Source organism: Drosophila novamexicana, unplaced genomic scaffold (genome assembly GCF_003285875.2).
Source record: "Drosophila novamexicana strain 15010-1031.04,08,12 unplaced genomic scaffold, DnovRS2.1 tig00000644-arrow-pilon, whole genome shotgun sequence".
Lineage (NCBI taxonomy): Eukaryota > Metazoa > Arthropoda > Insecta > Diptera > Drosophilidae > Drosophila > Drosophila novamexicana.
In genome coordinates, this window is record NW_020824814.1 from 2,504,586 (window position 1) to 2,531,780 (window position 27,195).

General features: G+C 38.0%; 2 protein-coding genes across 4 annotated transcripts in view; one reads left to right on the forward strand and one right to left on the reverse strand.

Annotated features, from left to right (window-relative positions):
* LOC115762721 (serine/arginine repetitive matrix protein 1) overlaps nucleotides 1–27,195 on the forward strand; it is a 79,506-nt gene that overhangs the window by 37,268 nt on the left and 15,043 nt on the right. For all 3 annotated transcript variants that reach the window (XM_030705048.1, XM_030705049.1, XM_030705050.1), the window contains one exon: nucleotides 3,318–3,383. In XM_030705048.1, the coding sequence (XP_030560908.1) occupies nucleotides 3,318–3,383 (66 nt within the window). The remainder of the gene's footprint in view (nucleotides 1–3,317; nucleotides 3,384–27,195) is intronic.
* Nucleotides 6,595–7,930, reverse strand: LOC115762724 (cold and drought-regulated protein CORA). Its single transcript, XM_030705053.1, has 2 exons — nucleotides 7,888–7,930; nucleotides 6,595–7,110 (listed from the first exon to the last, which is right to left on the reverse strand). Exons 1-2 carry the CDS (start codon nucleotides 7,894–7,896, stop codon nucleotides 6,595–6,597), a joined length of 525 nt encoding a protein of 174 aa, XP_030560913.1. The 5' UTR covers nucleotides 7,897–7,930.

Below are 27,195 nucleotides of genomic sequence, written 5' to 3' on the forward strand. Positions count from 1 at the left end.
CTGCTGCTGCAGCCTGTTCTTTATGCTCCGACCAACAACAAGGAAGAGGGCGGTTTCAGTCCCAACAAGATTCATGAGATCTACCGGAGTCTCCACCTTGTACAACCCTCCAGCCAGCAGCGCTCCCAGGCACCGGAGGCCAATGACGATACCTCTGTGCTCTTTGCCGTCGAGATACCCAAACCTATCTATCGCTTCTTCAAGTCCATCGCTGGCGTCTTCACCTACTAAACATCCACTCAATGACCCAATACGAAATCCACAACAACAACAAGCATCAATAATCGAACCTATTTCTAGTTCTAAGTAGATTTTAAGTCAAGCACTTCAGTAAAAACTTTCTGCTCACAAGAATAATTGAGTGTATTTAATGGGTTAAGGGTTGCGATAAAAGTTTATAAGCGGTATATTATGTATAGGATAATATATCCTACAGATAATATACCCCGATATAAACATTTTCTAAATGAAACAAAAAAGGGAGATAAGTTAGAAAATAAAATACTACTACAGATTTAGGAATTTATAGGAATAAAGCTAATGGAAAAGATCATAAGGTTTTGAGCATGAAAGAGAGAAAGAATGTAATGGAGAACAGTGTAAAAGAGAAAGAGAGGGAGAGAAAATGAGAATAAGATAGAGAGAGAGAGTAAAAGAGCGTATGTTAGGGAGTCAAAGTAAGAATGATAGAAAGAGAGAGAGAGAGTGTCATAAAAAGCGAGAGTGTGATAGAGAAAGTCTGTTATAGAGAGAGTGAGAGAGAGAGAGAGAGTGAGAGAGTGTGATAAAGAGAAAGAGAGGAGCAGAGATGGTGGTGTAAAATGATAGAGAGTAAAGCAAATAGGTAAAGATTCCGAGTTGTATATAGAGTCGTATAGTTAGCATATACGGAGTAAATTGAAAAAGATGTATAAGACTGCGATATGAGGTAGAGTTAAGAAGATAAATAATGCCGAAAATAGAACATAAATCAGCAGGGAATAAAAAGCTTTTCCTTAACGTTATTCATCCAATCAATCTACACACATTTTAAGCTCAAACCTGAGCCATGATGTGCTGTTGCATTTTCTAGATACGTTTCTGTTTATTGCTCTGTCCATTTACCCTTTTGCCCATCTGCCACACGAAAATTTGCCAACGAAATATGAAAATGTGTTCGTTAACATTTTAATTCAACCCACACAAAAAGAATCTGAATGCATAAACTGGTTTGGCATTATGCAAAATCATATCAAAATTGTAATTCAGCTGTGTCCTACCTGAAAGTTCATTTTGTGTGTTTATTTTTTATATGATATCTCATAGGGATGATGTGTTCTTGTTGGCATTTGCCATTTTAATGAATACATAATTAGTCTTTTTGCCAGCAAGCATTCATCCTTGCAGCTGCTCTTGTGCACCTGCTCAAAATTCATTCATATATGAATTTTCATGCAACATGCAACAACACGTTGAGTTTATCAAAGTCTTTCTGTGTGCTTGTGTGTGTGGGCTTTCAGTTATCTGTGTCCGTTTGGAGGGCTCCACATTGCTTATTGGTTCATTTTATGCTCTTCTCATGCAATATTGAGATAATGTTTGCCTGGGCTCATAATTGCAAGGATTACGCTGGCTCATAATATGCGCCGGAGCCAGAGTCGGAGCCGGAGCCGGAGCCGGAGCCGGAGCCGGAGCCGGAGCCGGAGCTGTGCTCTGTTTGCATTTCACTTGAAACGAGGGCGGGCGGGGTGGGGTTCGGAAAATTGCTATTTGCTGATAGCGTTTATTTAATATTTAATTGATTTTATGCCCAAGCGATTTTTCCATTAGCCTGACACACAATCCCAGTTCCGACTGCCATACGGCTACCTGTACGGACGCTTGTGTATGAGGGTGTGTGTGGGCATGCGGCGGAGCTTATCTGATTACTTTGTTGCTTGGCATAATTAATGCAGCAATTTTAATGTTGGACAGCGGCTACAGCCTTAAACTGCGCAGTAGTGAGATACGTAAATGCATTAACAAACCATTTGTATACCCTGAACCCATTAAAAATGGGTATAAGGGTATATTGTATTTGTGCAAAATCCAAATGTATGTAACAGGCAGACGGAAGCATCTGCGACCCCATAAAGTATATATATTCTTGATCAGCATCAATAGCCGAGTCGATCTAGCCAAGTCCGTCTCTCTGTCTGTCCGTCCGTCCGTCCGTATGTATGAACGCAAGGATCTCAGATCCTATAAGAGCTAGAGACTTCAAATTTTAGATGTAGATGCTCCTAGTTCCCGCGCAGATCGAGTTTGTTACCGATAATCGATAACTTATTCGCAAGCAGACTATTACATTTTCTGTGGTTAACTCTTATTATTTGTGTATTTTTATGAAAACAATTCCTCGTGCTTCTCCCGTCACTCCCAGTGCCATAATCGAGTGGAACAATGCATGCCACAGTTTCCATGTGGTCGCTGACCACATCAACATCATCAGCATCGTGATGGTCATCAGCATTTGGATGTTGTGCGCTTGCCAACATCACGTATACGCAATGTGCTTGTTTGTGCTTTTACTCAAGCGCAAGCCTTTAAAGGGCATCTGAAGGGAAATTGAAGCTCGTAAGCCGCAGCCTTGCAGGACTTTTGAAGCAAAAAGTTTATTACCCCAAAGGAACTGCGGAAGCAGCCCATAAATATATCATGAAATCAAAAACTTTGCCACAACTTTTGCCGCCGGAGCTCCTTTGACAGAGCGTGTGTTCCCTTTGATTGCTGGCACGCCCACAGAACCCAAAGCTGCCCCCACATCCCCCACCCTCTCTGCCAATAACTTGCGTGTAAACGTGCTGTGCAACAAGGACTGCTCGCTGGAAAGCTGAGTAATGCGCTTCCGTTTCCGTCTTGCCATTTGCCCAGCTCTCCACATGACGCTCTGGCCGAGCACTTCTCAACACAATTCGGGCTGCCTGCCTGCCGTTTGGAGTCTGGACTCAATTCAATAAAAGTTGTGTCCATTTAATTTAAAATTCTCTCGCCGCACCTCTGGGCCCTGCTCCTTTGCAAATTAATGGCGTTAAAATTAGTGCCATAGACAAATTCCGCACTTGGCACCTGTCCGGTGAAAAGTTTACCTTTTCTTTTTCTTTATTTTGTTACCAGTTTATTTGGTTGTCACTTTGTGGAAAATTATGCCCAACCACCGTTGGGGATGGCGACACGTGTAACTGTAACTCTAAGTGGCTGGGCAACCTCTCAGAAAACTTTTACATTGTACCTTAACTTAAAGTTGTGCATTTTGCTACATTTTACAAAACTTATTTGTCTTATTTCTCGTTTTACAGCACTGCCCATTGGCACTCGGGAGCGTCGTTTTTTTGGCATTTTACGCGCCGGCAAACGCAAGAACGGTAAGTGGAAAAATACAAAATACAACATAGAACCCTAATGAAACCAATTAGGCAAACAGCCAGCCATACAAATTGTGGCGCTGAGCATCACAAAATGAAATATCAAAGGGCTAGACAAAGGGTAAACAAGCTGCTGCTGCACAGCTTCGGTATCCAATTCAATTACAAAATGTAACATATAACGAGAAAGCCAACCGAATTCAACGAATTTTGCATGCTCTGTAGCTAAATGCTAACCCAGTGTTGGGTTATGTTAGAGATTTTCTTATATAAATGTAGACTGGAATATTATCTGTGAAGACTTATCGGTGAAGTTGTTAGAGCTGAACATGACAGTGTTGAGTAATACAATTGATATTCTTAGACGAAGCTTAGAAAAACCTTGAATAGCCATTTCCATTCTTTGGTTTGCCCTTGCTAGTGTTGACTAATGTCAAAATATTATTTAAAAGCGCTGGGAATAAATATTTATTTTTTGGGGCGTTTTTCACTTATTGAGCAAGTTTCAGACCTGAATCATCAGGAAAATGCGTATGAAACGAATAAAAACTATAATAAATAGTGTTGGAAAATGTTATGCAGGCATATTCTGCAATAAACTTATCCAGTTCCGAAAAGTTCAAATTGTACAATTTCTTAAACTGTTTTTTTTTCTCTTCTAATTGACATCTGTATGTTAATTTGTTCTTTATATGAATTTCCTCGAGTGTAAATGCCAGTGTTGCAAAATGTCGGAAATACTACTTGAAAGGCATCACCGAACTGAAGTTTTCTCTGAAGCCTGGTGCAAGTTTCTCTACAAGTTTCGCAACTCGCATGCATTTCTTGAGTTCTTTGAAGTGTTTGCCAGTTCGGGCAGCCCAACTAAACTCCCCTAAATGCTTCACCTGTCCAGGGTAAAGCCAAAATTTGAAGTAGTCAATTGAAATTGTGCCAGTTTGAGGGCAGGTGGGAGACGACAACAGGGCGGGCTTTGCTGAAACAAAAGCCATTTACCAAAATCAATAGATTTATTCTGGACCGCAGGCCAGGAAACTGAATGCGGAGTTCTGCACACAGTTCCGAGGCCAACAACTGGCATACAAATTGGGGCTTAGCAGCTCAAAAGATACTTTTACATCGGGGAAATAAAAGCATTTTCCTGCCTCACTCCCCTCCCTCCCTTCCACCATCTGGCTTTCTCTCTTCCTCAAAGCTGGCCATTTGATTCGACCAAATTGTTGTGCGCTTTGTGGCCAGGACTTAGGCAAATATGTGTACGCAAAGGCTTAAAAATTTTAATAACTGTTCGCATTGACGGACCAAGGCCCAGGCTCAACTCATCAGGGCGAGCGTCTCGCCGCTGTCTCGTGGAGCCAGCCCCTCCACGTGCCACGAGTGGATTATCGGCTGGTTCTCTGGCTGCGCTTAGGCATCATTACAGGCTAAATGCCTTTAAATGGCCACATTCATATCAATTGCAGCTCAAGCTGGCGCCAGGCCCACCCGTGGAGCCAACCAGGCAGACGCATTCATCATGCCGCCTATCCTTTCCAACCTGTGCCCCCTCTCGCTCCTGACACCCTGTCGCCTTCAATTAAACGCAAATTATTCTGCGCTCAGCGAGCGGCACCTGTCCGGGTCGCCCGTTTGGCCAGTGATCAATCCAACTTATGTCAGACGCGGCTGATGCTGCTGCTGCTGCTGCTGCTGCTCCACTTCAAATTAAGTCCCGGGCCATGCGGCTGCTGACATTTTAAATTGATTATGGGTCATGTCCGGCGGGGCTAATGGGCATATTATGTATTCAGTAGCTAAACGTCAGGTTGCAAGTCAATTGATGTTGGATAATCAGAAGGATTAACTTGCAAATTCAAGTCCAAACATGCTTCTGCATTTAAGGCTCTCTGTCAGCGTATGTGCTGTGCCAGTAGAAGTCGCATTGATGCTGACTGGAGTTGTACTCTAACTGGAAGTTCCATGAGCACAATCGTATATTCCCAAAATACTCATTAAAGTATTCCGAATTGTAATAGAGTACTACTTTAAAACTACATAAGGTGATTTGCATTTTCTAAAAGTATTTATCGGAAAGCTTTACCCAAATGAGTTTAAAAGTTTATTCCAAAACATTTTAATCTTCCGAAATAGAATTTCTCATAATTTAACGTTTCGTCACTTTTTGTCCATTCGTATTCCGTATTGCAATATAACTCCTTATTTTTTTTATTATTTAATGATACTCCCAATTATTCTCCTAACATTCTTTTGATTCCTAATAGGACTCCTTATTTAAGTCTTAATTCTTTTCGAGTTTTTAATAGTAATCCGTATTTTACTCCTAATTCTTATCAAATTTGTAAAAATACTACATTTTCTTGTACTTTTTTTCATAATCCGCATAGTAATCTTTATTTTACTCCTAATTCTCTTAAAATTCATAATAGTACTTTAAATTATTCTCCTAATTCCTTTCAAATTACTCTAGTACTCCTAACTCCTAATTCAATCCACCTAATGGGTATCTCCTTATGATTTTGGTATTCCTTATAGGACTCCTTATTTAACTCCTAATTCATTTCGAATTCCGAAAAGTACTCCTAATTCTTGTTGAGCCCCAAATACAACTTCTAATTCTGTATTGCATCTTTGAAGTACCCCCAATTTGACTTCTTAGAGTATTCCCTATCGTCTTCCCAGTCTTATTCATATTCTATTCTTTGCCTTTGTCACATTTAATTGTCCACTAAAATATGCCATGGTCTCGGCTCAAGTAGAGAGCTATGCAAATGCTTTACGCTAAGGTTCAAGTGCGCGACTCACCGCAGTCATGAGTGTCTTCCCCTGCCGCTTCTCTCTCAAATTACAACAAAGAAAAGAAAAAAAACAAACTAAACAAAAAGCACAGAAACAGACGCCAAATTCGAATCGGATTTCGATTTCGACGGCGACTACGAGACAACTTCATAGCTGGCATTTTTACCATTGCCAGACGAAGGCAACGGGGCGAGGCAGAAGTTGAAGGAGGAGAACATGGTCGAGGATGTCGACATGGCTTCAACAATTTTGTAATTACTTTGAGCCGCATGCAAATGCAGCGACGACTTCACAGCTGGTAGTTGGATAATTTCTCTGGGATTGGGTTGGGGATGGGGATGCTGGAGAGCGAGCTGTTAGCTGTGGGCGGCTGGAATTTTATAATTAATCGGCAACGTTTTTCACACGACTTTATTCACAACCAGGCATCCCTGACATCAATGAACTCGTCCCGCTCCTCCGCATAATCGGTGGCCACCGCCTCCTCTTGGTCTTGGCGCGCATAGTGATTGAATAGCATGTCCCGATGCGATGGCATCAATTTGCCGCTCTCGCAGCCATGCCGGTCCTCGTACGTGATCTCGCCCAGGCCCATGCCGTGACTCTGGCCGTGACTGTGACTGTGACTCTGGCCGTGACTGCCATGACCCATGCTGATGCCGCCAACGCCGCTGTGTCCATGGCCGCCGCCGTGTCCACCTTCGCCAGAGAAACCCACCACCTTGTAGACGGTCTGCTTAATGCCGCCGGCGCTGCCGCCGCCAGAGCCGTGCAGCACCTTGTAGACGGTGTGGGTGTGATGATGCGTCTTCATCTTGACGGGCACGTGGATCACCAGCCGGCGACTGGTGATGCGACGTGCCTGCAGCACGGTGGCCGTCAGCAGCAGCAGAGCCAGAAGATTGCTCGCTTTCAAAGGCGGCGCCGCGAGCTGAGAGAGGAGAGAGAGAGAGAGAAAGAGGAAGAAATCAGAACTTAGAGAGTATGATGAGGTGCAAAGAGAATCTTCCAAGTATGACATTTGAACTCTTTGATTCTAGATTAAAAGGCGAATTCCATTGGCAGAATGTTGTCTACATTTCTGATCATTTTTGATATTTCGTTAGACCTTTAACTAAAACATTGGATTGGTTGAACATTTAGTTCAATAATTATTCAATCAATATTAATTCACTATCAATTATTTATTCATAACAATTGAAATGATAACAAGAATGTTGTCTACATTTCTGATATGTTGATTGATTGAATGTGTGTATTGAATAATTATTTATTCATATTAATTCATCATCAATTATTTGAATAATTATTCAGAGCAATGTAAATGATGACAGGAATGTTAGTGCCTGCCAGTGGAACCCGTGAATGTCATTCGTTTGACACTTTTATAGATCAAACACATTCAAAATGACAAGACAATTGGTCAATGGAATCAATGAATGGCATTCACTTAAAACTCTATTAAATGGTATAGATTTTGTTTTTACTTCGCTCATCATTCAAAATGACAGATATGTCTGTAATTCCACTGACTGAATGACATTCGCCTCATTTTAAATGTTTAATATGTTTTTACATGAATATTGGTTAATTTATCACATTTATATATGTGAATCCTTCATTAATACTTTTCTGATTATATTCAAGAGTTCTTTGCTATTCACTTCGTTCATTCACTGCACTCACGAATTATTCACACAACACTCACTTGTGTCATTTTGATTTTGGGCTTGTGTTGTTGTTATTTAATCCTTGGCTGCGGGCTGCTTGCCACCGTTTGTGGCACGTTTGCTTTTCGCACTGTCTGGGCGGGCTGGCGGCTGGCTAGCTTTTATATTGCCCATGATTGGACCCAGGTTCAGTGCACCGTATTGTGTTGTTTTGTGGTGCAGCATGTGGTGCACAGCCAAGTTATTAACGAGTGTCGATTGTATTTGATGTGGCCGCTGCTGCAGCAGCCTGCCGCTGTGCCTGCCACATTTGCATGCCACACATTACCCGCATTACGTGTATTTAATTATGATTAAACAAGTTGTTGCCGCGCTTGTTATCGGCCGGGGGAGTCGGGTGGGCGTGGCTGTTGGCTGTTGCCTGCTCACTCGTGCGCTCCACAAGAGGTGGCAACAATTGAACAATTTTCGCCACAGCTTCTCGCCTCGCCCTCTGCGGCATGCAGAAACGGAAGCAGTCTCCACCAGGCGCCCCTTTGCGCAAATGCCAATCATTCAACCAAAAATAACTAAACCCATAGTCAAATATAAATACTGTATGTCATCGACTCGGCAATCGTACAGCATGCAATATATTTTTCTTTTATGCAACTGCTGCGAAATGCGGAAAATGCGACACAGTTTCTTTCTTATTTCTTTGCCATTTAATTATTGCCTTATGATTATTATGCTTAGCTCAAATTACATATCTCATATGAATTATGCATGTAATCTTTAAGTGACGGGCTTTGACTGTGCTGATTATGATATTATTATCATATCACACACATTTCACAGAATATGTTTGGAGAAGTAGAAGCTTTTAGCTCCATTCTTTAATTAAAGCTTGATAAGATCTGTTGACTATGCTAGACAGAAGTGAAAACTCGGTGTTTACAATCCGATCCTTGCTTAACTTTCAGATTACTTAACTATGTTATATACATATATATATCATTTGATGTTGGAAGAAGAGGGTTCAGGGTATCCCCTAGTCGGGAGCTCCCGACTAGAACCTCTTACTTGTTTATGCACGGGAATCTATTCAAAAAAGAAATATTAAATATCCCTAATCTGAATTAACAAAGTTTGTTGTATCTAACTCTTATAATCTTTGAGTTAAAGTCGTAAAATCGATATTTATCGATATTATTAAAATCAAATCGAAAAATGGCTTTCATAGTTTACGAATTCCAAGTGTTCAGAGAGACAGGCGGTTGGACTTATCCAGCTCTTCTCTCTTTTTCCGAGCATCATTCCCTTTCATTTCATTCTTTAATCTCTGCGATCGTCTAGTTTTCTATATTCTATCTCTTGTTTTATTGATATATATGTCTATTGATATTTATGATTTTGCAAATTTAAGTTCAGATTTTAAGCGTTAAATTCGAAACCTTTTCACATACCTTATAGATTCGGATACTAGACTTTGTTCTGCCTGTAACTTAAATGCTGCTTTGCAGCCTTGTATAAGTAAGATACATACTTCCGTTGAACTGCGGCTTTGAATTTCCGATAAAGTTACACTGAAATAAGGCTCATTTATTGGATTAATTAAAGTTTGAGCTCTATCAAAACTCTGCTCTGGTATATTCTGCCATTTCCCCGAAAAACTGTCATGCTCATGCCTCCAACTTTCAACTAAGTATAATAGTTCACTTCACATGCGCTGGTTTATGTGCATTTAATAACCCGGCTCAAGATGTGCGCGGCCATAAAAGTGAATATCCTTTGAGATATGCTATGCCAGCTAATGAAACGAAAGTTCTTGTTTTGGGCCCCAAAATAAGCTGCAGCACTTGGCAATAAGTAAACGCGAAATGCGTTCTGCAGAACGTGCCCCATTCATTCTATAACTTTATGGGCAATCAGCCGCACTCTAATTGTCCAAAAACATGCATTTGGGGTCGGAGGTTAGCCTGCCTGCCTCAATGCCAAAATGTTTGTCCGGGCGTAGTTATAATTTTGATCAACTTTTATAAGCGCGGGCGGGCGGAGAGGTGGCTGATGCGAAGGTGGAATATGCTGCATGTGGCAGCTAACAGCTGCACGAGTTGTAAGTTTGTCGTTGTTGTTGTTGTTGTTGTTCTCGTTGTTGTTGTTGTTGTTGTTGTTGTTGCCTGTGCCTAGTCATAAACTGCATGCGAAATAGCCAAAAAGCACACACTAAATACACACGCACACAACCCGGCGGAGGTGTACGGCAGCAAAAAGTTGCTCATTTACAGCACGAGTCGCTTGTGGGCGTGTCTGGGGGCACAGCGGACGGGCTGCTGGCTAATAAAACGAGGCGCTGACAAGCCGCAGCAGCAGGCAAAGCAGCGAAAAGTACAACCCCAAAAGAGCCTAAAAGCCTAAAGCCCCTAACCGGGCCGTAAATCCAGAAGCTGCGCCGCATTTACTAACAACTATTCCCCCCACCAGCCCCCTACCCGTAAGTAGACTCGTAAATTTTAGGAAATTACAACATGAACGTCCCAGCGAGGACAGCGACTCGACTCTAAATTAAATAAAAATGGGAGCTGGGCACGTTCGACCAGAGTTTGGCTTTGTGGTGGGTCAAAAGTTTCTGCACCTGTTGGCCAATTGTGAGAAGTAGGGGTTGGGGGCAGGGGCTAGGGCAATCACAAGTTGGCGTTAATTAAAGCCATAACAAAAGCAGCTTCCATTTAGCTGCTCGGCCAGGCTTCCAGAACAGAGCCTCGCTCTGGATCGGAAGACGCGCTCAGATTTGTGGGCAGAGAAAAGTTTTGCGCCATGCGCTTCAGATTTATGCCAAACTAAAGCACTTGATGGCCAAGTAGTTGGCATTTAATGGCTCCATTATTGGAGTTTCAGAAAGTGGTGTAACAAATGGGTTACGCTTCATGCTCGCTATAGAAAAGAGAGAGAGAGAGAGAGTTGGGAATAAAGTTCAGGCCAAATTTGCTGCAGTTGCAGCTGGATTGATGTTCAAATATGTACACAAATCTGAAAAAGGTGGATTTATGAGGCATAAATTTGAATATTTCTGAAAAGTGTGTCAATAAGTCTGTGACTGAACAAGGGAGTTATCGGGCGACCCATAAGTGATATGTATTGCTCCCTAATTACGTTTTATATGTTGTTGAAAAGGGTGTTAATATGTCTGTGATCGCCATTTTTGGCCGACTGTCTTGACTCTTTCGACATCATCTAAGTTCTAAGAGGTAGAGCCAGTTTTGGAGTACCTTATACTCTCAGCCCATTGAAAATGGCGAAAGGAGGGTACAAATTTGGTATGCAAATGTATGTAACAGGAAGAAGGAAGCATCTGTTAACCCATAAAGTATATTTATTCTTGATCAGCATCAATAGTCGAATCGATCTAGTCATGTCCGTCTATATGAACGCAAGGATTTCAGCACCTTTAAGAGCTAGAGACTTGAAATCTTAAACGTAGTTCCTCCCACTGCCCGCGAAGAGTTTGTTTCCGATAATCGATAACTTGCCTCGTTCCCAAGCAATCGTTAAAAATCGATATCGAAATCCTGTTTCTTTATCAAATCTTAGGTTTTAGGAGCTAGAGTTGGCAGAAGAAAGTACAGGGTATGCCCTAGTCGGGCACTAGACTCTCTTGAGTATTAGAGCACTCAGTCTTTTTTCTTCTGTTTCTATCGATGCGCCAATTTAAGCTTCAATCAACATTTTGCTTTATTAAATGTTGACATATAATAAATCAACTTAAATGTACTTAAAGTCAATCAAATAGAATGTTATTTGCGTAGCGCGCTGGTTCAAACCCTACAAAGTGTGTGGTTCACCCGAAGACGAAGAAAAATATATAAAACTATTCCAGTTAAATCTTGGATCTACGTAGTTTACCCAGAAGCCACCTCAGCTTTATCTCAGCCGCATCTCTACTCTAGAGAGAGAGAGAGAAAGAGAGAGAGAGAGAGAGCGGGAGATAGAGAGAGCTTGGAATTCCCCTTCGCTGCCTGCAGTCAAATGTTGTGCACATCAGCCACCTGCGTATGCCTTGGCCCACCTGGTGGCCAGCCGCCACCCAACCACAGCCAGAATCCACCTATCCAGAATCTTGAAAGCGTGCCGTAGAATCTATCTATCTCTGTGTGTGTGTGTGTGTGTTTGTGTGTGCTTCACAGTTTTTTGCCTGAAGGTGCGCGGGCAATAAATTTCGATAGCATAATTTGTAAATTGTTATAACCCGGTGAAATTACCATGAAATCTTTCACAAAAGCATTACAAAATCTGCCACTTCGGACGCATCTCGAAGGCAGCCAGTTCCAGTTTCAGCTCCCTGCGACGCCCCGCCCCGCTCCGCACCGGCCTGATCCTCCAGGGCGCGCTTCATAAAGCTTTATGGTATTTGACTCTAACAATAATGCGCGTTGGTTTCGCCATGTTAGCCATGAAAAGGAGGCTCCAAAATCGGCTTCAGCTTCTTCCTGCTTGGGTGGGCCTGGTGGGCTGTTGGGCGAGGTGGGCGTGGCTCAGGTTACGCATCGTTGCATAGTTGATTTTTTTTTTTGTTGCTGTAATGCGGCGATTTGTTTTTATGCTCAACCATTTGCATTTTCCATTCGATATGCAACAAAAAAATATAACAAAATGGATAATGGCAAATTGCAAAATGAATTCCAAATTCCGCTCCTAATTATCAGTGCCACGCCCCAGCTCCCGCCCCCGCGCCGCCTTGGCAAATTGAAAGGCTCTGCGCTGCTTATCTAGCTTCTTATCATGGCTGCGGCCGCTGGCTCGTCTCTCGGCCATAAATCAACAGCCAATTACAATAAAAATTTATCATGCACAATAAAAAATGCGTCCAAGACGTAGAAATAATTTACATGGCGCATTTTTCACATTTCTCAAGCGCTCCAATTGGAATTTATAACAATGTCCCCAAAGGGACGCGGTTTTCGCTTCTATCTTCGTCTTTTTTTTTTTTTGGCTATTCACTAACAATGAATTTTTAATAAAGCACGCCAAGACAGGGTCGTGGCTATGTGGTATTGTTATAGGGAATAGGTATATACATAAATATCCATATTAGAATTAAGCGTAACTTCTATGCAGGGCAATCCTGGCAATCTTTGGCTTTATAATTTGTATTGAGATGTCTTAAAGTAAGAAAAACTTGTTCATTTAGGAACTCCAATTCTAAACCGAAAGTTTCTACGATAATGACATGTGTAGATTTAATTGGATTTATGTCAGCTCGTTTGAGTCGCTTAGGTTCATATTGACTCGTCTTAGCCCAAGCTTAACTCGTGCTCAGCCCTTTTAGTTAGAGCTAGAGTTAGAGCTAGAGCAATCCCATAACCCGGTCAAATTTCATCAGATTTTCACGAGGTTTGGCTTTTTATGCATAGTTTTCCCTCTTAAATAATCTGGCATTTAAATCTGACAACGTAAATTTTAGTCGAAATTCATGTCAAAATCGTACCCCTCAGATTCGTATATAGACATAGGTCAAAATTTCCTAATCCCATAACTCGGTCAAATTTCATCAGATTTTCACGAGGCTTGGCTTTTTATGCATAGTTTTCCCTCTTAAATAATCTGGCATTTAAATCTGACAACGTAAATTTTAGTCGAAATTCATGTCAAAATCTTGCCCCTTAGATTCGTATATAGACATAGGTCAAAATTTCCTAATCCCATAACTCGGTCAAATTTCATCCGATTTTCACGAGGTTTCGCTTTTTATGCATAGTTTTCCCTCGTAAATAATCTGGCATTTAAATCTGACTATGTAAATTTTAGTCGAAATTCATGTCAAAATCTTGCCCCTTAGATTCGTATATAGACATAGGTCAAAATTTCCTAATCCCATAACTCGGTCAAATTTCATCAGATTTTCACGAGGTTTCGCTTTTTATGCATAGTTTTCCCTCTTAAATAATCTGGCATTTAAATCTGACAACGTAAATTTTAGTCGAAATTCATGTCAAAATCGTACCCCTCAGATTCGTATATAGACATAGGTCAAAATTTCCTAATCCCATAACTCGGTCAAATTTCATCCGATTTTCACGAGGTTTCGCTTTTTATGCATAGTTTTCCCTCTTAAATAATCTGGCATTTAAACCTGACTACGTAAATTTTAGTCGAAATTCATGTCAAAATCTTGCACCTTAGATTCGTATATAGACATAGGTCAAAATTTCCTAATCCCATAACTCGGTCAAATTTCATCAGATTTTCACGAGGCTTGGCTTTTTATGCATAGTTTTCCCTCTTAAATAATCTGGCATTTAAATCTGACAACGTAAATTTTAGTCGAAATTCATGTCAAAATCTTGCCCCTTAGATTCGTATATAGACATAGGACAAAATTTCCCAATCCCATAACTCGGTCAAATTTCATCCGATTTTCACGAGGTTTGGTTTTTTATGCATAGTTTTCCCTCGTAAATAATCTGGCATTTAAACCTGACTATGTAAATTTTAGTCGAAATTCATGTCAAAATCTTGCCCCTTAGATTCGTATATAGACATAGATCAAAATTTCCCAATCCCATAACTCGGCCAAATTTCATCCGATTTTCACGAGGATTGGCTTTTTATGCATAGTTTTCCCTCTTAAATAATCTGGCATTTAAACCTGACTACGTAAATTTTAGTCGAAATTCATGTCAAAATCTTGCCCCTTAGATTCGTATATAGACATAGGTTAAAATTTCCCAATCCCATAACTCGGTCAAATTTCATCCGATTTTCACGAGGTTTGGCTTTTTATGCATAGTTTTCCCTCTTAAATAATCTGGCATTTAAACCTGACTACCTAAATTTTAGTCGAAATTCATGTCAAAATCTTGCCCCTTAGATTCGTATATAGACATAGGTCAAAATTTCCCAATCCCATAACTCGGTCAAATTTCATCCGATTTTCACGAGGCTTGGCTTGTTATGCATAGTTTTCCCTCTTAAATAATCTGGCATTTAAATATGACAACGTAAATTTTAGTCGAAATTCATGTCAAAATCTTACCCCTTAGATTCGTATATAGACATAGGTCGAAATTTCCCACCCCTATAAGTCAGTCAAATCTCATCAGATTTTCACGAGGTTTGGTTTTTTATGCATAGTTTTTCCTCTTAAATAATCTGGCATTTAAACCTGACTACGTAAATTTTAGTCGAAATTCATGTCAAAATCTTGCGCCTTAGATTCGTATATAGACATAGGTCAAAATTTCCTAATCCCATAACTCGGTCAAATTTCATCAGATTTTCACGAGGTTTGGCTTTTTATGCATAGTTTTCCCTCTTACATAATCTGGCATTTAAATCTGACTACGTAAATTTTAGTCGAAATTCATGTCAAAATCTTGCCCCTTAGATTCGTATATAGACATAGGTCAAAATTTCCCAATCCCATAACTCGGTCAAATTTCATCAGATTTTCACGAGGTTTGGTTTTTTATGCATAGTTTTCCCTCGTAAATAATCTGGCATTTAAACCTGACTATGTAAATTTTAGTCGAAATTCATGTCAAAATCTTGCCCCTTAGATTCGTATATAGACATAGGTCAAAATTTCCCAATCCCATAACTCGGTCAAATTTCATCAGATTTTCACGAGGTTTGGTTTTTTATGCATAGTTTTCCCTCGTAAATAATCTGGCATTTAAACCTGACTATGTAAATTTTAGTCGAAATTCATGTCAAAATCTTGCCCCTTAGATTCGTATATAGACATAGGTCAAAATTTCCCAATCCCATAACTCGGTCAAATTTCATCCGATTTTCACGAGGGTTGGCTTTTTATGCATAGTTTTCCCTCTTAAATAATCTGGCATTTAAATCTGACAACGTAAATTTTAGTTGAAATTCATGTCAAAATCTTGCCCCTTAGATTCGTATATAGACATAGGTCAAAATTTCCTAATCCCATAACTCGGTCACATTTCATCAGATTTTCACGAGGTTTGGCTTTTTATGCATAGTTTTCCCTCTTACATAATCTGGCATTTAAATCTGACTACGTAAATTTTAGTCGAAATTCATGTCAAAATCTTGCCCCTTAGATTCGTATATAGACATAGGTCAAAATTTCCCAATCCCATAACTCGGTCAAATTTCATCCGATTTTCACGAGGCTTGGCTTTTTATGCATAGTTTTCCCTCTTAAATAATCTGGCATTTAAATCTGACTACCTAAATTTTAGTCGAAATTCATGTCAAAATCTTGCCCCTTAGATTCGTATATAGACATAGGTCAAAATTTCCCAATCCCATAACTCGGTCAAATTTCATCCGATTTTCACGAGGCTTGGCTTTTTATGCATAGTTTTCCCTCTTAAATAATCTGGCATTTAAATCTGACAACGTACATTTTAGTCGAAATTCATGTCAAAATCTTACCCCTCAGATTCGTATATAGACATAGGTCAAAATTTCCTAATCCCATAACTCGGTCAAATTTCATCCGATTTTCACGAGGTTTCGCTTTTTATGCATAGTTTTCCCTCTTAAATAATCTGGCATTTAAACCTGACTACGTAAATTTTAGTCGAAATTCATGTCAAAATCTTGCACCTTAGATTCGTATATAGACATAGGTCAAAATTTCCTAATCCCATAACTCGGTCAAATTTCATCAGATTTTCACGAGGTTTGGCTTTTTATGCATAGTTTTTCCTCTTACATAATCTGGCATTTAAATCTGAATACGTAAATTTCAGTCGAAATTCATGTCAAAATCTTACCCCTTAGATTCGTATATAGACATAGGTCAAAATTTCCCAATCCCATAACTCGGTCAAATTTCATCAGATTTTCACGAGGTTTGGCTTTTTATGCATAGTTTTCCCTCGTAAATAATCTGGCATTTAAACCTGACTATGTAAATTTTAGTCGAAATTCATGTCAAAATCTTGCCCCTTAGATTCGTATATAGACATAGGTCAAAATTTCCCAATCCCATAACTCGGTCAAATTTCATCCGATTTTCACGAGGGTTGGCTTTTTATGCATAGTTTTCCCTCTTAAATAATCTGGCATTTAAATCTGACAACGTAAATTTTAGTTGAAATTCATGTCAAAATCTTGCCCCTTAGATTCGTATATAGACATAGGTCAAAATTTCCTAATCCCATAACTCGGTCAAATTTCATCCGATTTTCACGAGGTTTGGTTTTTTATGCATAGTTTTCCCTCGTAAATAATCTGGCATTTAAACCTGACTATGTAAATTTTAGTCGAAATTCATGTCAAAATCTTGCCCCTTAGATTCGTATATAGACATAGGTCAAAATTTCCCAATCCCATAACTCGGTCAAATTTCATCCGATTTTCACGAGGCTTGGCTTTTTATGCATAGTTTTCCCTCTTAAATAATCTGGCATTTAAATCTGACAACGTAAATTTTAGTTGAAATTCATGTCAAAATCTTGCCCCTTAGATTCGTATATAGACATAGGTCAAAATTTCCTAATCCCATAACTCGGTCACATTTCATCAGATTTTCACGAGGTTTGGCTTTTTATGCATAGTTTTCCCTCTTACATAATCTGGCATTTAAATCTGACTACGTAAATTTTAGTCGAAATTCATGTCAAAATCTTGCCCCTTAGATTCGTATATAGACATAGGTCAAAATTTCCCAATCCCATAACTCGGTCAAATTTCATCCGATTTTCACGAGGCTTGGCTTTTTATGCATAGTTTTCCCTCTTAAATAATCTGGCATTTAAATCTGACTACCTAAATTTTAGTCGAAATTCATGTCAAAATCTTGCCCCTTAGATTCGTATATAGACATAGGTCAAAATTTCCCAATCCCATAACTCGGTCAAATTTCATCCGATTTTCACGAGGCTTGGCTTTTTATGCATAGTTTTCCCTCTTAAATAATCTGGCATTTAAATCTGACAACGTACATTTTAGTCGAAATTCATGTCAAAATCTTACCCCTCAGATTCGTATATAGACATAGGTCAAAATTTCCTAATCCCATAACTCGGTCAAATTTCATCCGATTTTCACGAGGTTTCGCTTTTTATGCATAGTTTTCCCTCTTAAATAATCTGGCATTTAAACCTGACTACGTAAATTTTAGTCGAAATTCATGTCAAAATCTTGCACCTTAGATTCGTATATAGACATAGGTCAAAATTTCCTAATCCCATAACTCGGTCAAATTTCATCAGATTTTCACGAGGTTTGGCTTTTTATGCATAGTTTTTCCTCTTACATAATCTGGCATTTAAATCTGAATACGTAAATTTCAGTCGAAATTCATGTCAAAATCTTACCCCTTAGATTCGTATATAGACATAGGTCAAAATTTCCCAATCCCATAACTCGGTCAAATTTCATCAGATTTTCACGAGGTTTGGCTTTTTATGCATAGTTTTCCCTCGTAAATAATCTGGCATTTAAACCTGACTATGTAAATTTTAGTCGAAATTCATGTCAAAATCTTGCCCCTTAGATTCGTATATAGACATAGGTCAAAATTTCCCAATCCCATAACTCGGTCAAATTTCATCCGATTTTCACGAGGGTTGGCTTTTTATGCATAGTTTTCCCTCTTAAATAATCTGGCATTTAAATCTGACAACGTAAATTTTAGTTGAAATTCATGTCAAAATCTTGCCCCTTAGATTCGTATATAGACATAGGTCAAAATTTCCTAATCCCATAACTCGGTCAAATTTCATCCGATTTTCACGAGGTTTGGTTTTTTATGCATAGTTTTCCCTCGTAAATAATCTGGCATTTAAACCTGACTATGTAAATTTTAGTCGAAATTCATGTCAAAATCTTGGCCCTTAGATTCGTATATAGACATAGGTCAAAATTTCCCAATCCCATAACTCGGTCAAATTTCATCCGATTTTCACGAGGCTTGGCTTTTTATGCATAGTTTTCCCTCTTAAATAATCTGGCATTTAAATCTGACTACCTAAATTTTAGTCGAAATTCATGTCAAAATCTTGCCCCTTAGATTCGTATATAGACATAGGTCAAAATTTCCCAATCCCATAACTCGGTCAAATTTCATCCGATTTTCACGAGGCTTGGCTTTTTATGCATAGTTTTCCCTCTTAAATAATCTGGCATTTAAATCTGACTACGTAAATTTTAGTCGAAATTCATGTCAAAATCTTACCCCTCAGATTCGTATATAGACATAGGTCAAAATTTCCTAATCCCATAACTCGGTCAAATTTCATCAGATTTTCACGAGGTTTGGCTTTTTATGCATAGTTTTCCCTCTTAAATAATCTGGCATTTAAATCTGACTACGTAAATTTTAGTCGAAATTCATGTCAAAATCTTGCCCCTCAGATTCGTATATAGACATAGGTCAAAATTTCCTAATCCCATAACTCGGTCAAATTTCATCAGATTTTCACGAGGTTTGGCTTTTTATGCATAGTTTTTCCTCTTAAATAATCTGGCATTTAAATTTGACTACGTAAATTTTTAGTCGAAATTCATGTCAAAATCTTACCCCTTAGATTCGTATATAGACATAGGTCAAAATTTCCCAATCCCATAACTCGGCCAAATTTCATCCGATTTTCACGAGGTTTGGCTTTTTATGCATAGTTTTCCCTCTTAAATAATCTGGCATTTAAACCTGACTACGTAAATTTTAGTCGAAATTCATGTCAAAACCTTGCACCTTAGATTCGTATATAGACATAGTCAAAATTTCCTAATCCCATAACTCGGTCAATTTTCATCAGATTTTCACGAGGTTTGGCTTTTTATGCATAGTTTTCCCTCTTAAATAATCTGGCATTTAAACCTGACTACCTAAATTTTAGTCGAAATTCATGTCAAAATCTTGTCTTTTAGATTCGTATATAGACATAGGTCAAAATTTCCCAATCCCATAACTCGGTCAAATTTCATCCGATTTTCACGAGGTTTGGTTTTTTATGCATAGTTTTCCCTCGTAAATAATCTGGCATTTAAACCTGACTATGTAAATTTTAGTCGAAATTCATGTCAAAATCTTGCCCCTTAGATTCGTATATAGACATAGGTCAAAATTTCCCAATCCCATAACTCGGTCAAATTTCATCCGATTTTCACGAGGGTTGGCTTTTTATGCATAGTTTTCCCTCTTAAATAATCTGGCATTTAAATCTGACAACGTAAATTTTAGTCGAAATTCATGTCAAAATCTTGCCCCTTAGATTCGTATATAGACATAGGACAAAATTTCCCAATCCCATAACTCGGTCAAATTTCATCCGATTTTCACGAGGCTTGGCTTGTTATGCATAGTTTTTCCTCTTTAATAATCAGGCATTTAAACCTGACTACGTAAATTTTAGTCGAAATTCATGTCAAAATCTTGCGCCTTAGATTCGTATATAGACATAGGTCAAAATTTCCTAATCCCATAACTCGGTCAAATTTCATCAGATTTTCACGAGGTTTGGCTTTTTATGCATAGTTTTCCCTCTTAAATAATCTGGCATTTAAATCTGACTACGTAAATTTTAGTCGAAATTCATGTCAAAATCTTGCCCCTCAGATTCGTATATAGACATAGGTCAAAATTTCCTAATCCCATAACTCGGTCAAATTTCATCAGATTTTCACGAGGTTTGGCTTTTTATGCATAGTTTTTCCTCTTAAATAATCTGGCATTTAAATCTGACTATGTAAATTTTAGTCGAAATTCATGTCAAAATCTTACCCCTCAGATTCGTATATGAACATAGGTCGAAATTTCCCACCCCTATAAGTCGGTCAAATCTCATCAGATTTTCACGAGGTTTGGCTTTTTATGCATAGTTTTCCCTCTTAAATAATCTGGCATTTAAACCTGACTACGTAAATTTTAGTCGAAATTCATGTCAAAATCTTACCCCTTAGATTCGTATATAGACAGGTCAAAATTTCCCAATCCCATAACTCGGCCAAATTTCATCCGATTTTCATCCCTTAGATTCGTATATAGACATAGGTCAAAATTTCCCAATCCCATAACTCGGTCAAATTTCATCCGATTTTCACGAGGCTTGGCTTTTTATGCATAGTTTTCCCTCTTAAATAATCTGGCATTTAAATCTGACTACGTAAATTTTAGTCGAAATTCATGTCAAAATCTTACCCCTTAGATTCGTATATAGACATATGTAGGTCAAAATTTCCCAATCCCATAACTCGGCCAAATTTCATCCGATTTTCACGAGGTTTGGCTTTTTATGCATAGTTTTCCCTCTTAAATAATCTGGCATTTAAACCTGACTACGTAAATTTTAGTCGAAATTCATGTCAAAACCTTGCACCTTAGATTCGTATATAGACATAGGTCAAAATTTCCTAATCCCATAACTCGGTCAATTTTCATCAGATTTTCACGAGGTTTGGCTTTTTATGCATAGTTTTCCCTCTTAAATAATCTGGCATTTAAACCTGACTACCTAAATTTTAGTCGAAATTCATGTCAAAATCTTGCCTCTTAGATTCGTATATAGACATAGGTCAAAATTTCCCAATCCCATAACTCGGTCAAATTTCATCCGATTTTCACGAGGTTTGGTTTTTTATGCATAGTTTTCCCTCGTAAATAATCTGGCATTTAAACCTGACTATGTAAATTTTAGTCGAAATTCATGTCAAAATCTTGCCCCTTAGATTCGTATATAGACATAGGTCAAAATTTCCCAATCCCATAACTCGGTCAAATTTCATCCGATTTTCACGAGGGTTGGCTTTTTATGCATAGTTTTCCCTCTTAAATAATCTGGCATTTAAATCTGACAACGTAAATTTTAGTCGAAATTCATGTCAAAATCTTGCCCCTTAGATTCGTATATAGACATAGGTCAAAATTTCCCAATCCCATAACTCGGTCAAATTTCATCCGATTTTCACGAGGGTTGGCTTTTTATGCATAGTTTTCCCTCTTAAATAATCTGGCATTTAAACCTGACTACGTAAATTTTAGTCGAAATTCATGTCAAAATCTTGCCTTTTAGATTCGTATATAGACATAGGTCAAAATTTCCCAATCCCATAACTCGGTCAAATTTCATCCGATTTTCACGAGGTTTGGTTTTTTATGCATAGTTTTCGCTCGTAAATAATCTGGCATTTAAACCTGACTATGTAAATTTTAGTCGAAATTCATGTCAAAATCTTGCCCCTTAGATTCGTATATAGACATAGGTCAAAATTTCCCAATCCCATAACTCGGTCAAATTTCATCCGATTTTCACGAGGGTTGGCTTTTTATGCATAGTTTTCCCTCTTAAATAATCTGGCATTTAAATCTGACAACGTAAATTTTAGTCGAAATTCATGTCAAAATCTTGCCCCTTAGATTCGTATATAGACATAGGACAAAATTTCCCAATCCCATAACTCGGTCAAATTTCATCCGATTTTCACGAGGCTTGGCTTGTTATGCATAGTTTTTCCTCTTTAATAATCAGGCATTTAAACCTGACTACGTAAATTTTAGTCGAAATTCATGTCAAAATCTTGCGCCTTAGATTCGTATATAGACATAGGTCAAAATTTCCTAATCCCATAACTCGGTCAATTTTCATCAGATTTTCACGAGGTTTGGCTTTTTATGCATAGTTTTCCCTCTTAAATAATCTGGCATTTAAACCTGACTACCTAAATTTTAGTCGAAATTCATGTCAAAATCTTGCCTCTTAGATTCGTATATAGACATAGGTCAAAATTTCCCAATCCCATAACTCGGTCAAATTTCATCCGATTTTCACGAGGTTTGGTTTTTTATGCATAGTTTTCCCTCGTAAATAATCTGGCATTTAAACCTGACTATGTAAATTTTAGTCGAAATTCATGTCAAAATCTTGCCCCTTAGATTCGTATATAGACATAGGTCAAAATTTCCCAATCCCATAACTCGGTCAAATTTCATCCGATTTTCACGAGGGTTGGCTTTTTATGCATAGTTTTCCCTCTTTAATAATCAGGCATTTAAACCTGACTACGTAAATTTTAGTCGAAATTCATGTCAAAATCTTGCGCCTTAGATTCGTATATAGACATAGGACAAAATTTCCCAATCCCATAACTCGGTCAAATTTCATCCGATTTTCACGAGGCTTGGCTTGTTATGCATAGTTTTTCCTCTTTAATAATCAGGCATTTAAACCTGACTACGTAAATTTTAGTCGAAATTCATGTCAAAATCTTGCGCCTTAGATTCGTATATAGACATAGGTCAAAATTTCCTAATCCCATAACTCGGTCAAATTTCATCAGATTTTCACGAGGTTTGGCTTTTTATGCATAGTTTTCCCTCTTAAATAATCTGGCATTTAAATCTGACAACGTAAATTTTAGTCGAAATTCATGTCAAAATCTTGCCCCTTAGATTCGTATATAGACATAGGACAAAATTTCCCAATCCCATAACTCGGTCAAATTTCATCCGATTTTCACGAGGCTTGGCTTGTTATGCATAGTTTTTCCTCTTTAATAATCAGGCATTTAAACCTGACTACGTAAATTTTAGTCGAAATTCATGTCAAAATCTTGCGCCTTAGATTCGTATATAGACATAGGTCAAAATTTCCTAATCCCATAACTCGGTCAAATTTCATCAGATTTTCACGAGGTTTGGCTTTTTATGCATAGTTTTCCCTCTTAAATAATCTGGCATTTAAATCTGACTACGTAAATTTTAGTCGAAATTCATGTCAAAATCTTGCCCCTCAGATTCGTATATAGACATAGGTCAAAATTTCCTAATCCCATAACTCGGTCAAATTTCATCAGATTTTCACGAGGTTTGGCTTTTTATGCATAGTTTTTCCTCTTAAATAATCTGGCATTTAAATCTGACTATGTAAATTTTAGTCGAAATTCATGTCAAAATCTTACCCCTCAGATTCGTATATGAACATAGGTCGAAATTTCCCACCCCTATAAGTCGGTCAAATCTCATCAGATTTTCACGAGGTTTGGCTTTTTATGCATAGTTTTCCCTCTTAAATAATCTGGCATTTAAACCTGACTACGTAAATTTTAGTCGAAATTCATGTCAAAATCTTACCCCTTAGATTCGTATATAGACAGGTCAAAATTTCCCAATCCCATAACTCGGCCAAATTTCATCCGATTTTCACGAGGTTTGGCTTTTTATGCATAGTTTTTCCTCTTAAATAATCTGGCATTTAAATCTGACTATGTAAATTTTAGTCGAAATTCATGTCAAAATCTTACCCCTCAGATTCGTATATGAACATAGGTCGAAATTTCCCACCCCTATAAGTCGGTCAAATCTCATCAGATTTTCACGAGGTTTGGCTTTTTATGCATAGTTTTCCCTCTTAAATAATCTGGCATTTAAACCTGACTACCTAAATTTTAGTCGAAATTCATGTCAAAATCTTGCCCCTTAGATTCGTATATGTCTATAGGTCAAAATTTCCTAATCCCATAACTCGGTCAAATTTCATCAGATTTTCACGAGGTTTCGCTTTTTATGCATAGTTTTCCCTCTTAAATAATCTGGCATTTAAACCTGACTACGTAAATTTTAGTCGAAATTCATGTCAAAATCTTGCCCCTTAGATTCGTATATAGACATAGGTCAAAATTTCCCAATCCCATAACTCGGTCAAATTTCATCCGATTTTCACGAGGCTTGGCTTGTTATGCATAGTTTTCCCTCTTAAATAATCTGGCATTTAAATCTGACAACGTAAATTTTAGTCGAAATTCATGTCAAATAAATAATCTGGCATTTAAATCTGACTATGTAAATTTTAGTCGAAATTCATGTCAAAATCTTACCCCTCAGATTCGTATATGAACATAGGTCGAAATTTCCCACCCCTATAAGTCGGTCAAATCTCATCAGATTTTCACGAGGTTTGGCTTTTTATGCATAGTTTTCCCTCTTAAATAATCTGGCATTTAAACCTGACTACGTAAATTTAAGTCGAAATTCATGTCAAAATCTTACCCCTTAGATTCGTATATAGACATAGGTCAAAATTTCCCAATCCCATAACTCGGCCAAATTTCATCCGATTTTCACGAGGTTTGGCTTTTTATGCATAGTTTTTCCTCTTAAATAATCTGGCATTTAAATCTGACTATGTAAATTTTAGTCGAAATTCATGTCAAAATCTTACCCCTCAGATTCGTATATGAACATAGGTCGAAATTTCCCACCCCTATAAGTCGGTCAAATCTCATCAGATTTTCACGAGGTTTGGCTTTTTATGCATAGTTTTTCCTCTTAAATAATCTGGCATTTAAATCTGACTATGTAAATTTTAGTCGAAATTCATGTCAAAATCTTACCCCTTAGATTCGTATATAGACATAGGTCAAAATTTCCTAATCCCATAACTCGGTCAAATTTCATCCGATTTTCACGAGGTTTGGCTTTTTATGCATAGTTTTCCCTCTTAAATAATCTGGCATTTAAACCTGACTACCTAAATTTTAGTCGAAATTCATGTCAAAATCTTGCCCCTTAGATTCGTATATAGACATAGGTCGAAATTTCCCATCCCTATAAGTCGGTCAAATCTCATCCGATTTTCACGAGGTTTGGTTTTTTATGCATAGTTTTCCCTCGTAAATAATCTGGCATTTAAACCTGACTATGTAAATTTTAGTCGAAATTCATGTCAAAATCTTGCCCCTTAGATTCGTATATAGACATAGGTTAAAATTTCCCAATCCCATAACTCGGCCAAATTTCATCCGATTTTCACGAGGATTGGCATTTAAACCTGACTACGTAAATTTTAGTCGAAATTCATGTCAAAATCTTGCACCTTAGATTCGTATATAGACATAGGTCAAAATTTCCTAATCCCATAACTCGGTCAAATTTCATCAGATTTTCACGAGGCTTGGCTTTTTATGCATAGTTTTCCCTCTTAAATAATCTGGCATTTAAATCTGACAACGTAAATTTTAGTCGAAATTCATGTCAAAATCTTGCCCCTTAGATTCGTATATAGACATAGGACAAAATTTCCCAATCCCATAACTCGGTCAAATTTCATCCGATTTTCACGAGGTTTGGTTTTTTATGCATAGTTTTCCCTCGTAAATAATCTGGCATTTAAACCTGACTATGTAAATTTTAGTCGAAATTCATGTCAAAATCTTGCCCCTTAGATTCGTATATAGACATAGATCAAAATTTCCCAATCCCATAACTCGGCCAAATTTCATCCGATTTTCACGAGGATTGGCTTTTTATGCATAGTTTTCCCTCTTAAATAATCTGGCATTTAAACCTGACTACGTAAATTTTAGTCGAAATTCATGTCAAAATCTTGCCCCTTAGATTCGTATATAGACATAGGTTAAAATTTCCCAATCCCATAACTCGGTCAAATTTCATCCGATTTTCACGAGGTTTGGCTTTTTATGCATAGTTTTCCCTCTTAAATAATCTGGCATTTAAACCTGACTACCTAAATTTTAGTCGAAATTCATGTCAAAATCTTGCCCCTTAGATTCGTATATAGACATAGGTCAAAATTTCCCAATCCCATAACTCGGTCAAATTTCATCCGATTTTCACGAGGCTTGGCTTGTTATGCATAGTTTTCCCTCTTAAATAATCTGGCATTTAAATATGACAACGTAAATTTTAGTCGAAATTCATGTCAAAATCTTGCCCCTTAGATTCGTATATAGACATAGGTCAAAATTTCCTAATCCCATAACTCGGTCAAATTTCATCAGATTTTCACGAGGTTTGGCTTTTTATGCATAGTTTTCCCTCTTACATAATCTGGCATTTAAATCTGACTACGTAAATTTTAGTCGAAATTCATGTCAAAATCTTGCCCCTTAGATTCGTATATAGACATAGGTCAAAATTTCCCAATCCCATAACTCGGTCAAATTTCATCCGATTTTCACGAGGTTTGGTTTTTTATGCATAGTTTTCCCTCGTAAATAATCTGGCATTTAAACCTGACTATGTAAATTTTAGTCGAAATTCATGTCAAAATCTTGCCCCTTAGATTCGTATATAGGCATAGGTCAAAATTTCCCAATCCCATAACTCGGTCAAATTTCATCCGATTTTCACGAGGGTTGGCTTTTTATGCATAGTTTTCCCTCTTAAATAATCTGGCATTTAAATCTGACAACGTAAATTTTAGTTGAAATTCATGTCAAAATCTTGCCCCTTAGATTCGTATATAGACATAGGTCAAAATTTCCTAATCCCATAACTCGGTCAAATTTCATCCGATTTTCACGAGGTTTGGTTTTTTATGCATAGTTTTCCCTCGTAAATAATCTGGCATTTAAACCTGACTATGTAAATTTTAGTCGAAATTCATGTCAAAATCTTGCCCCTTAGATTCGTATATAGACATAGG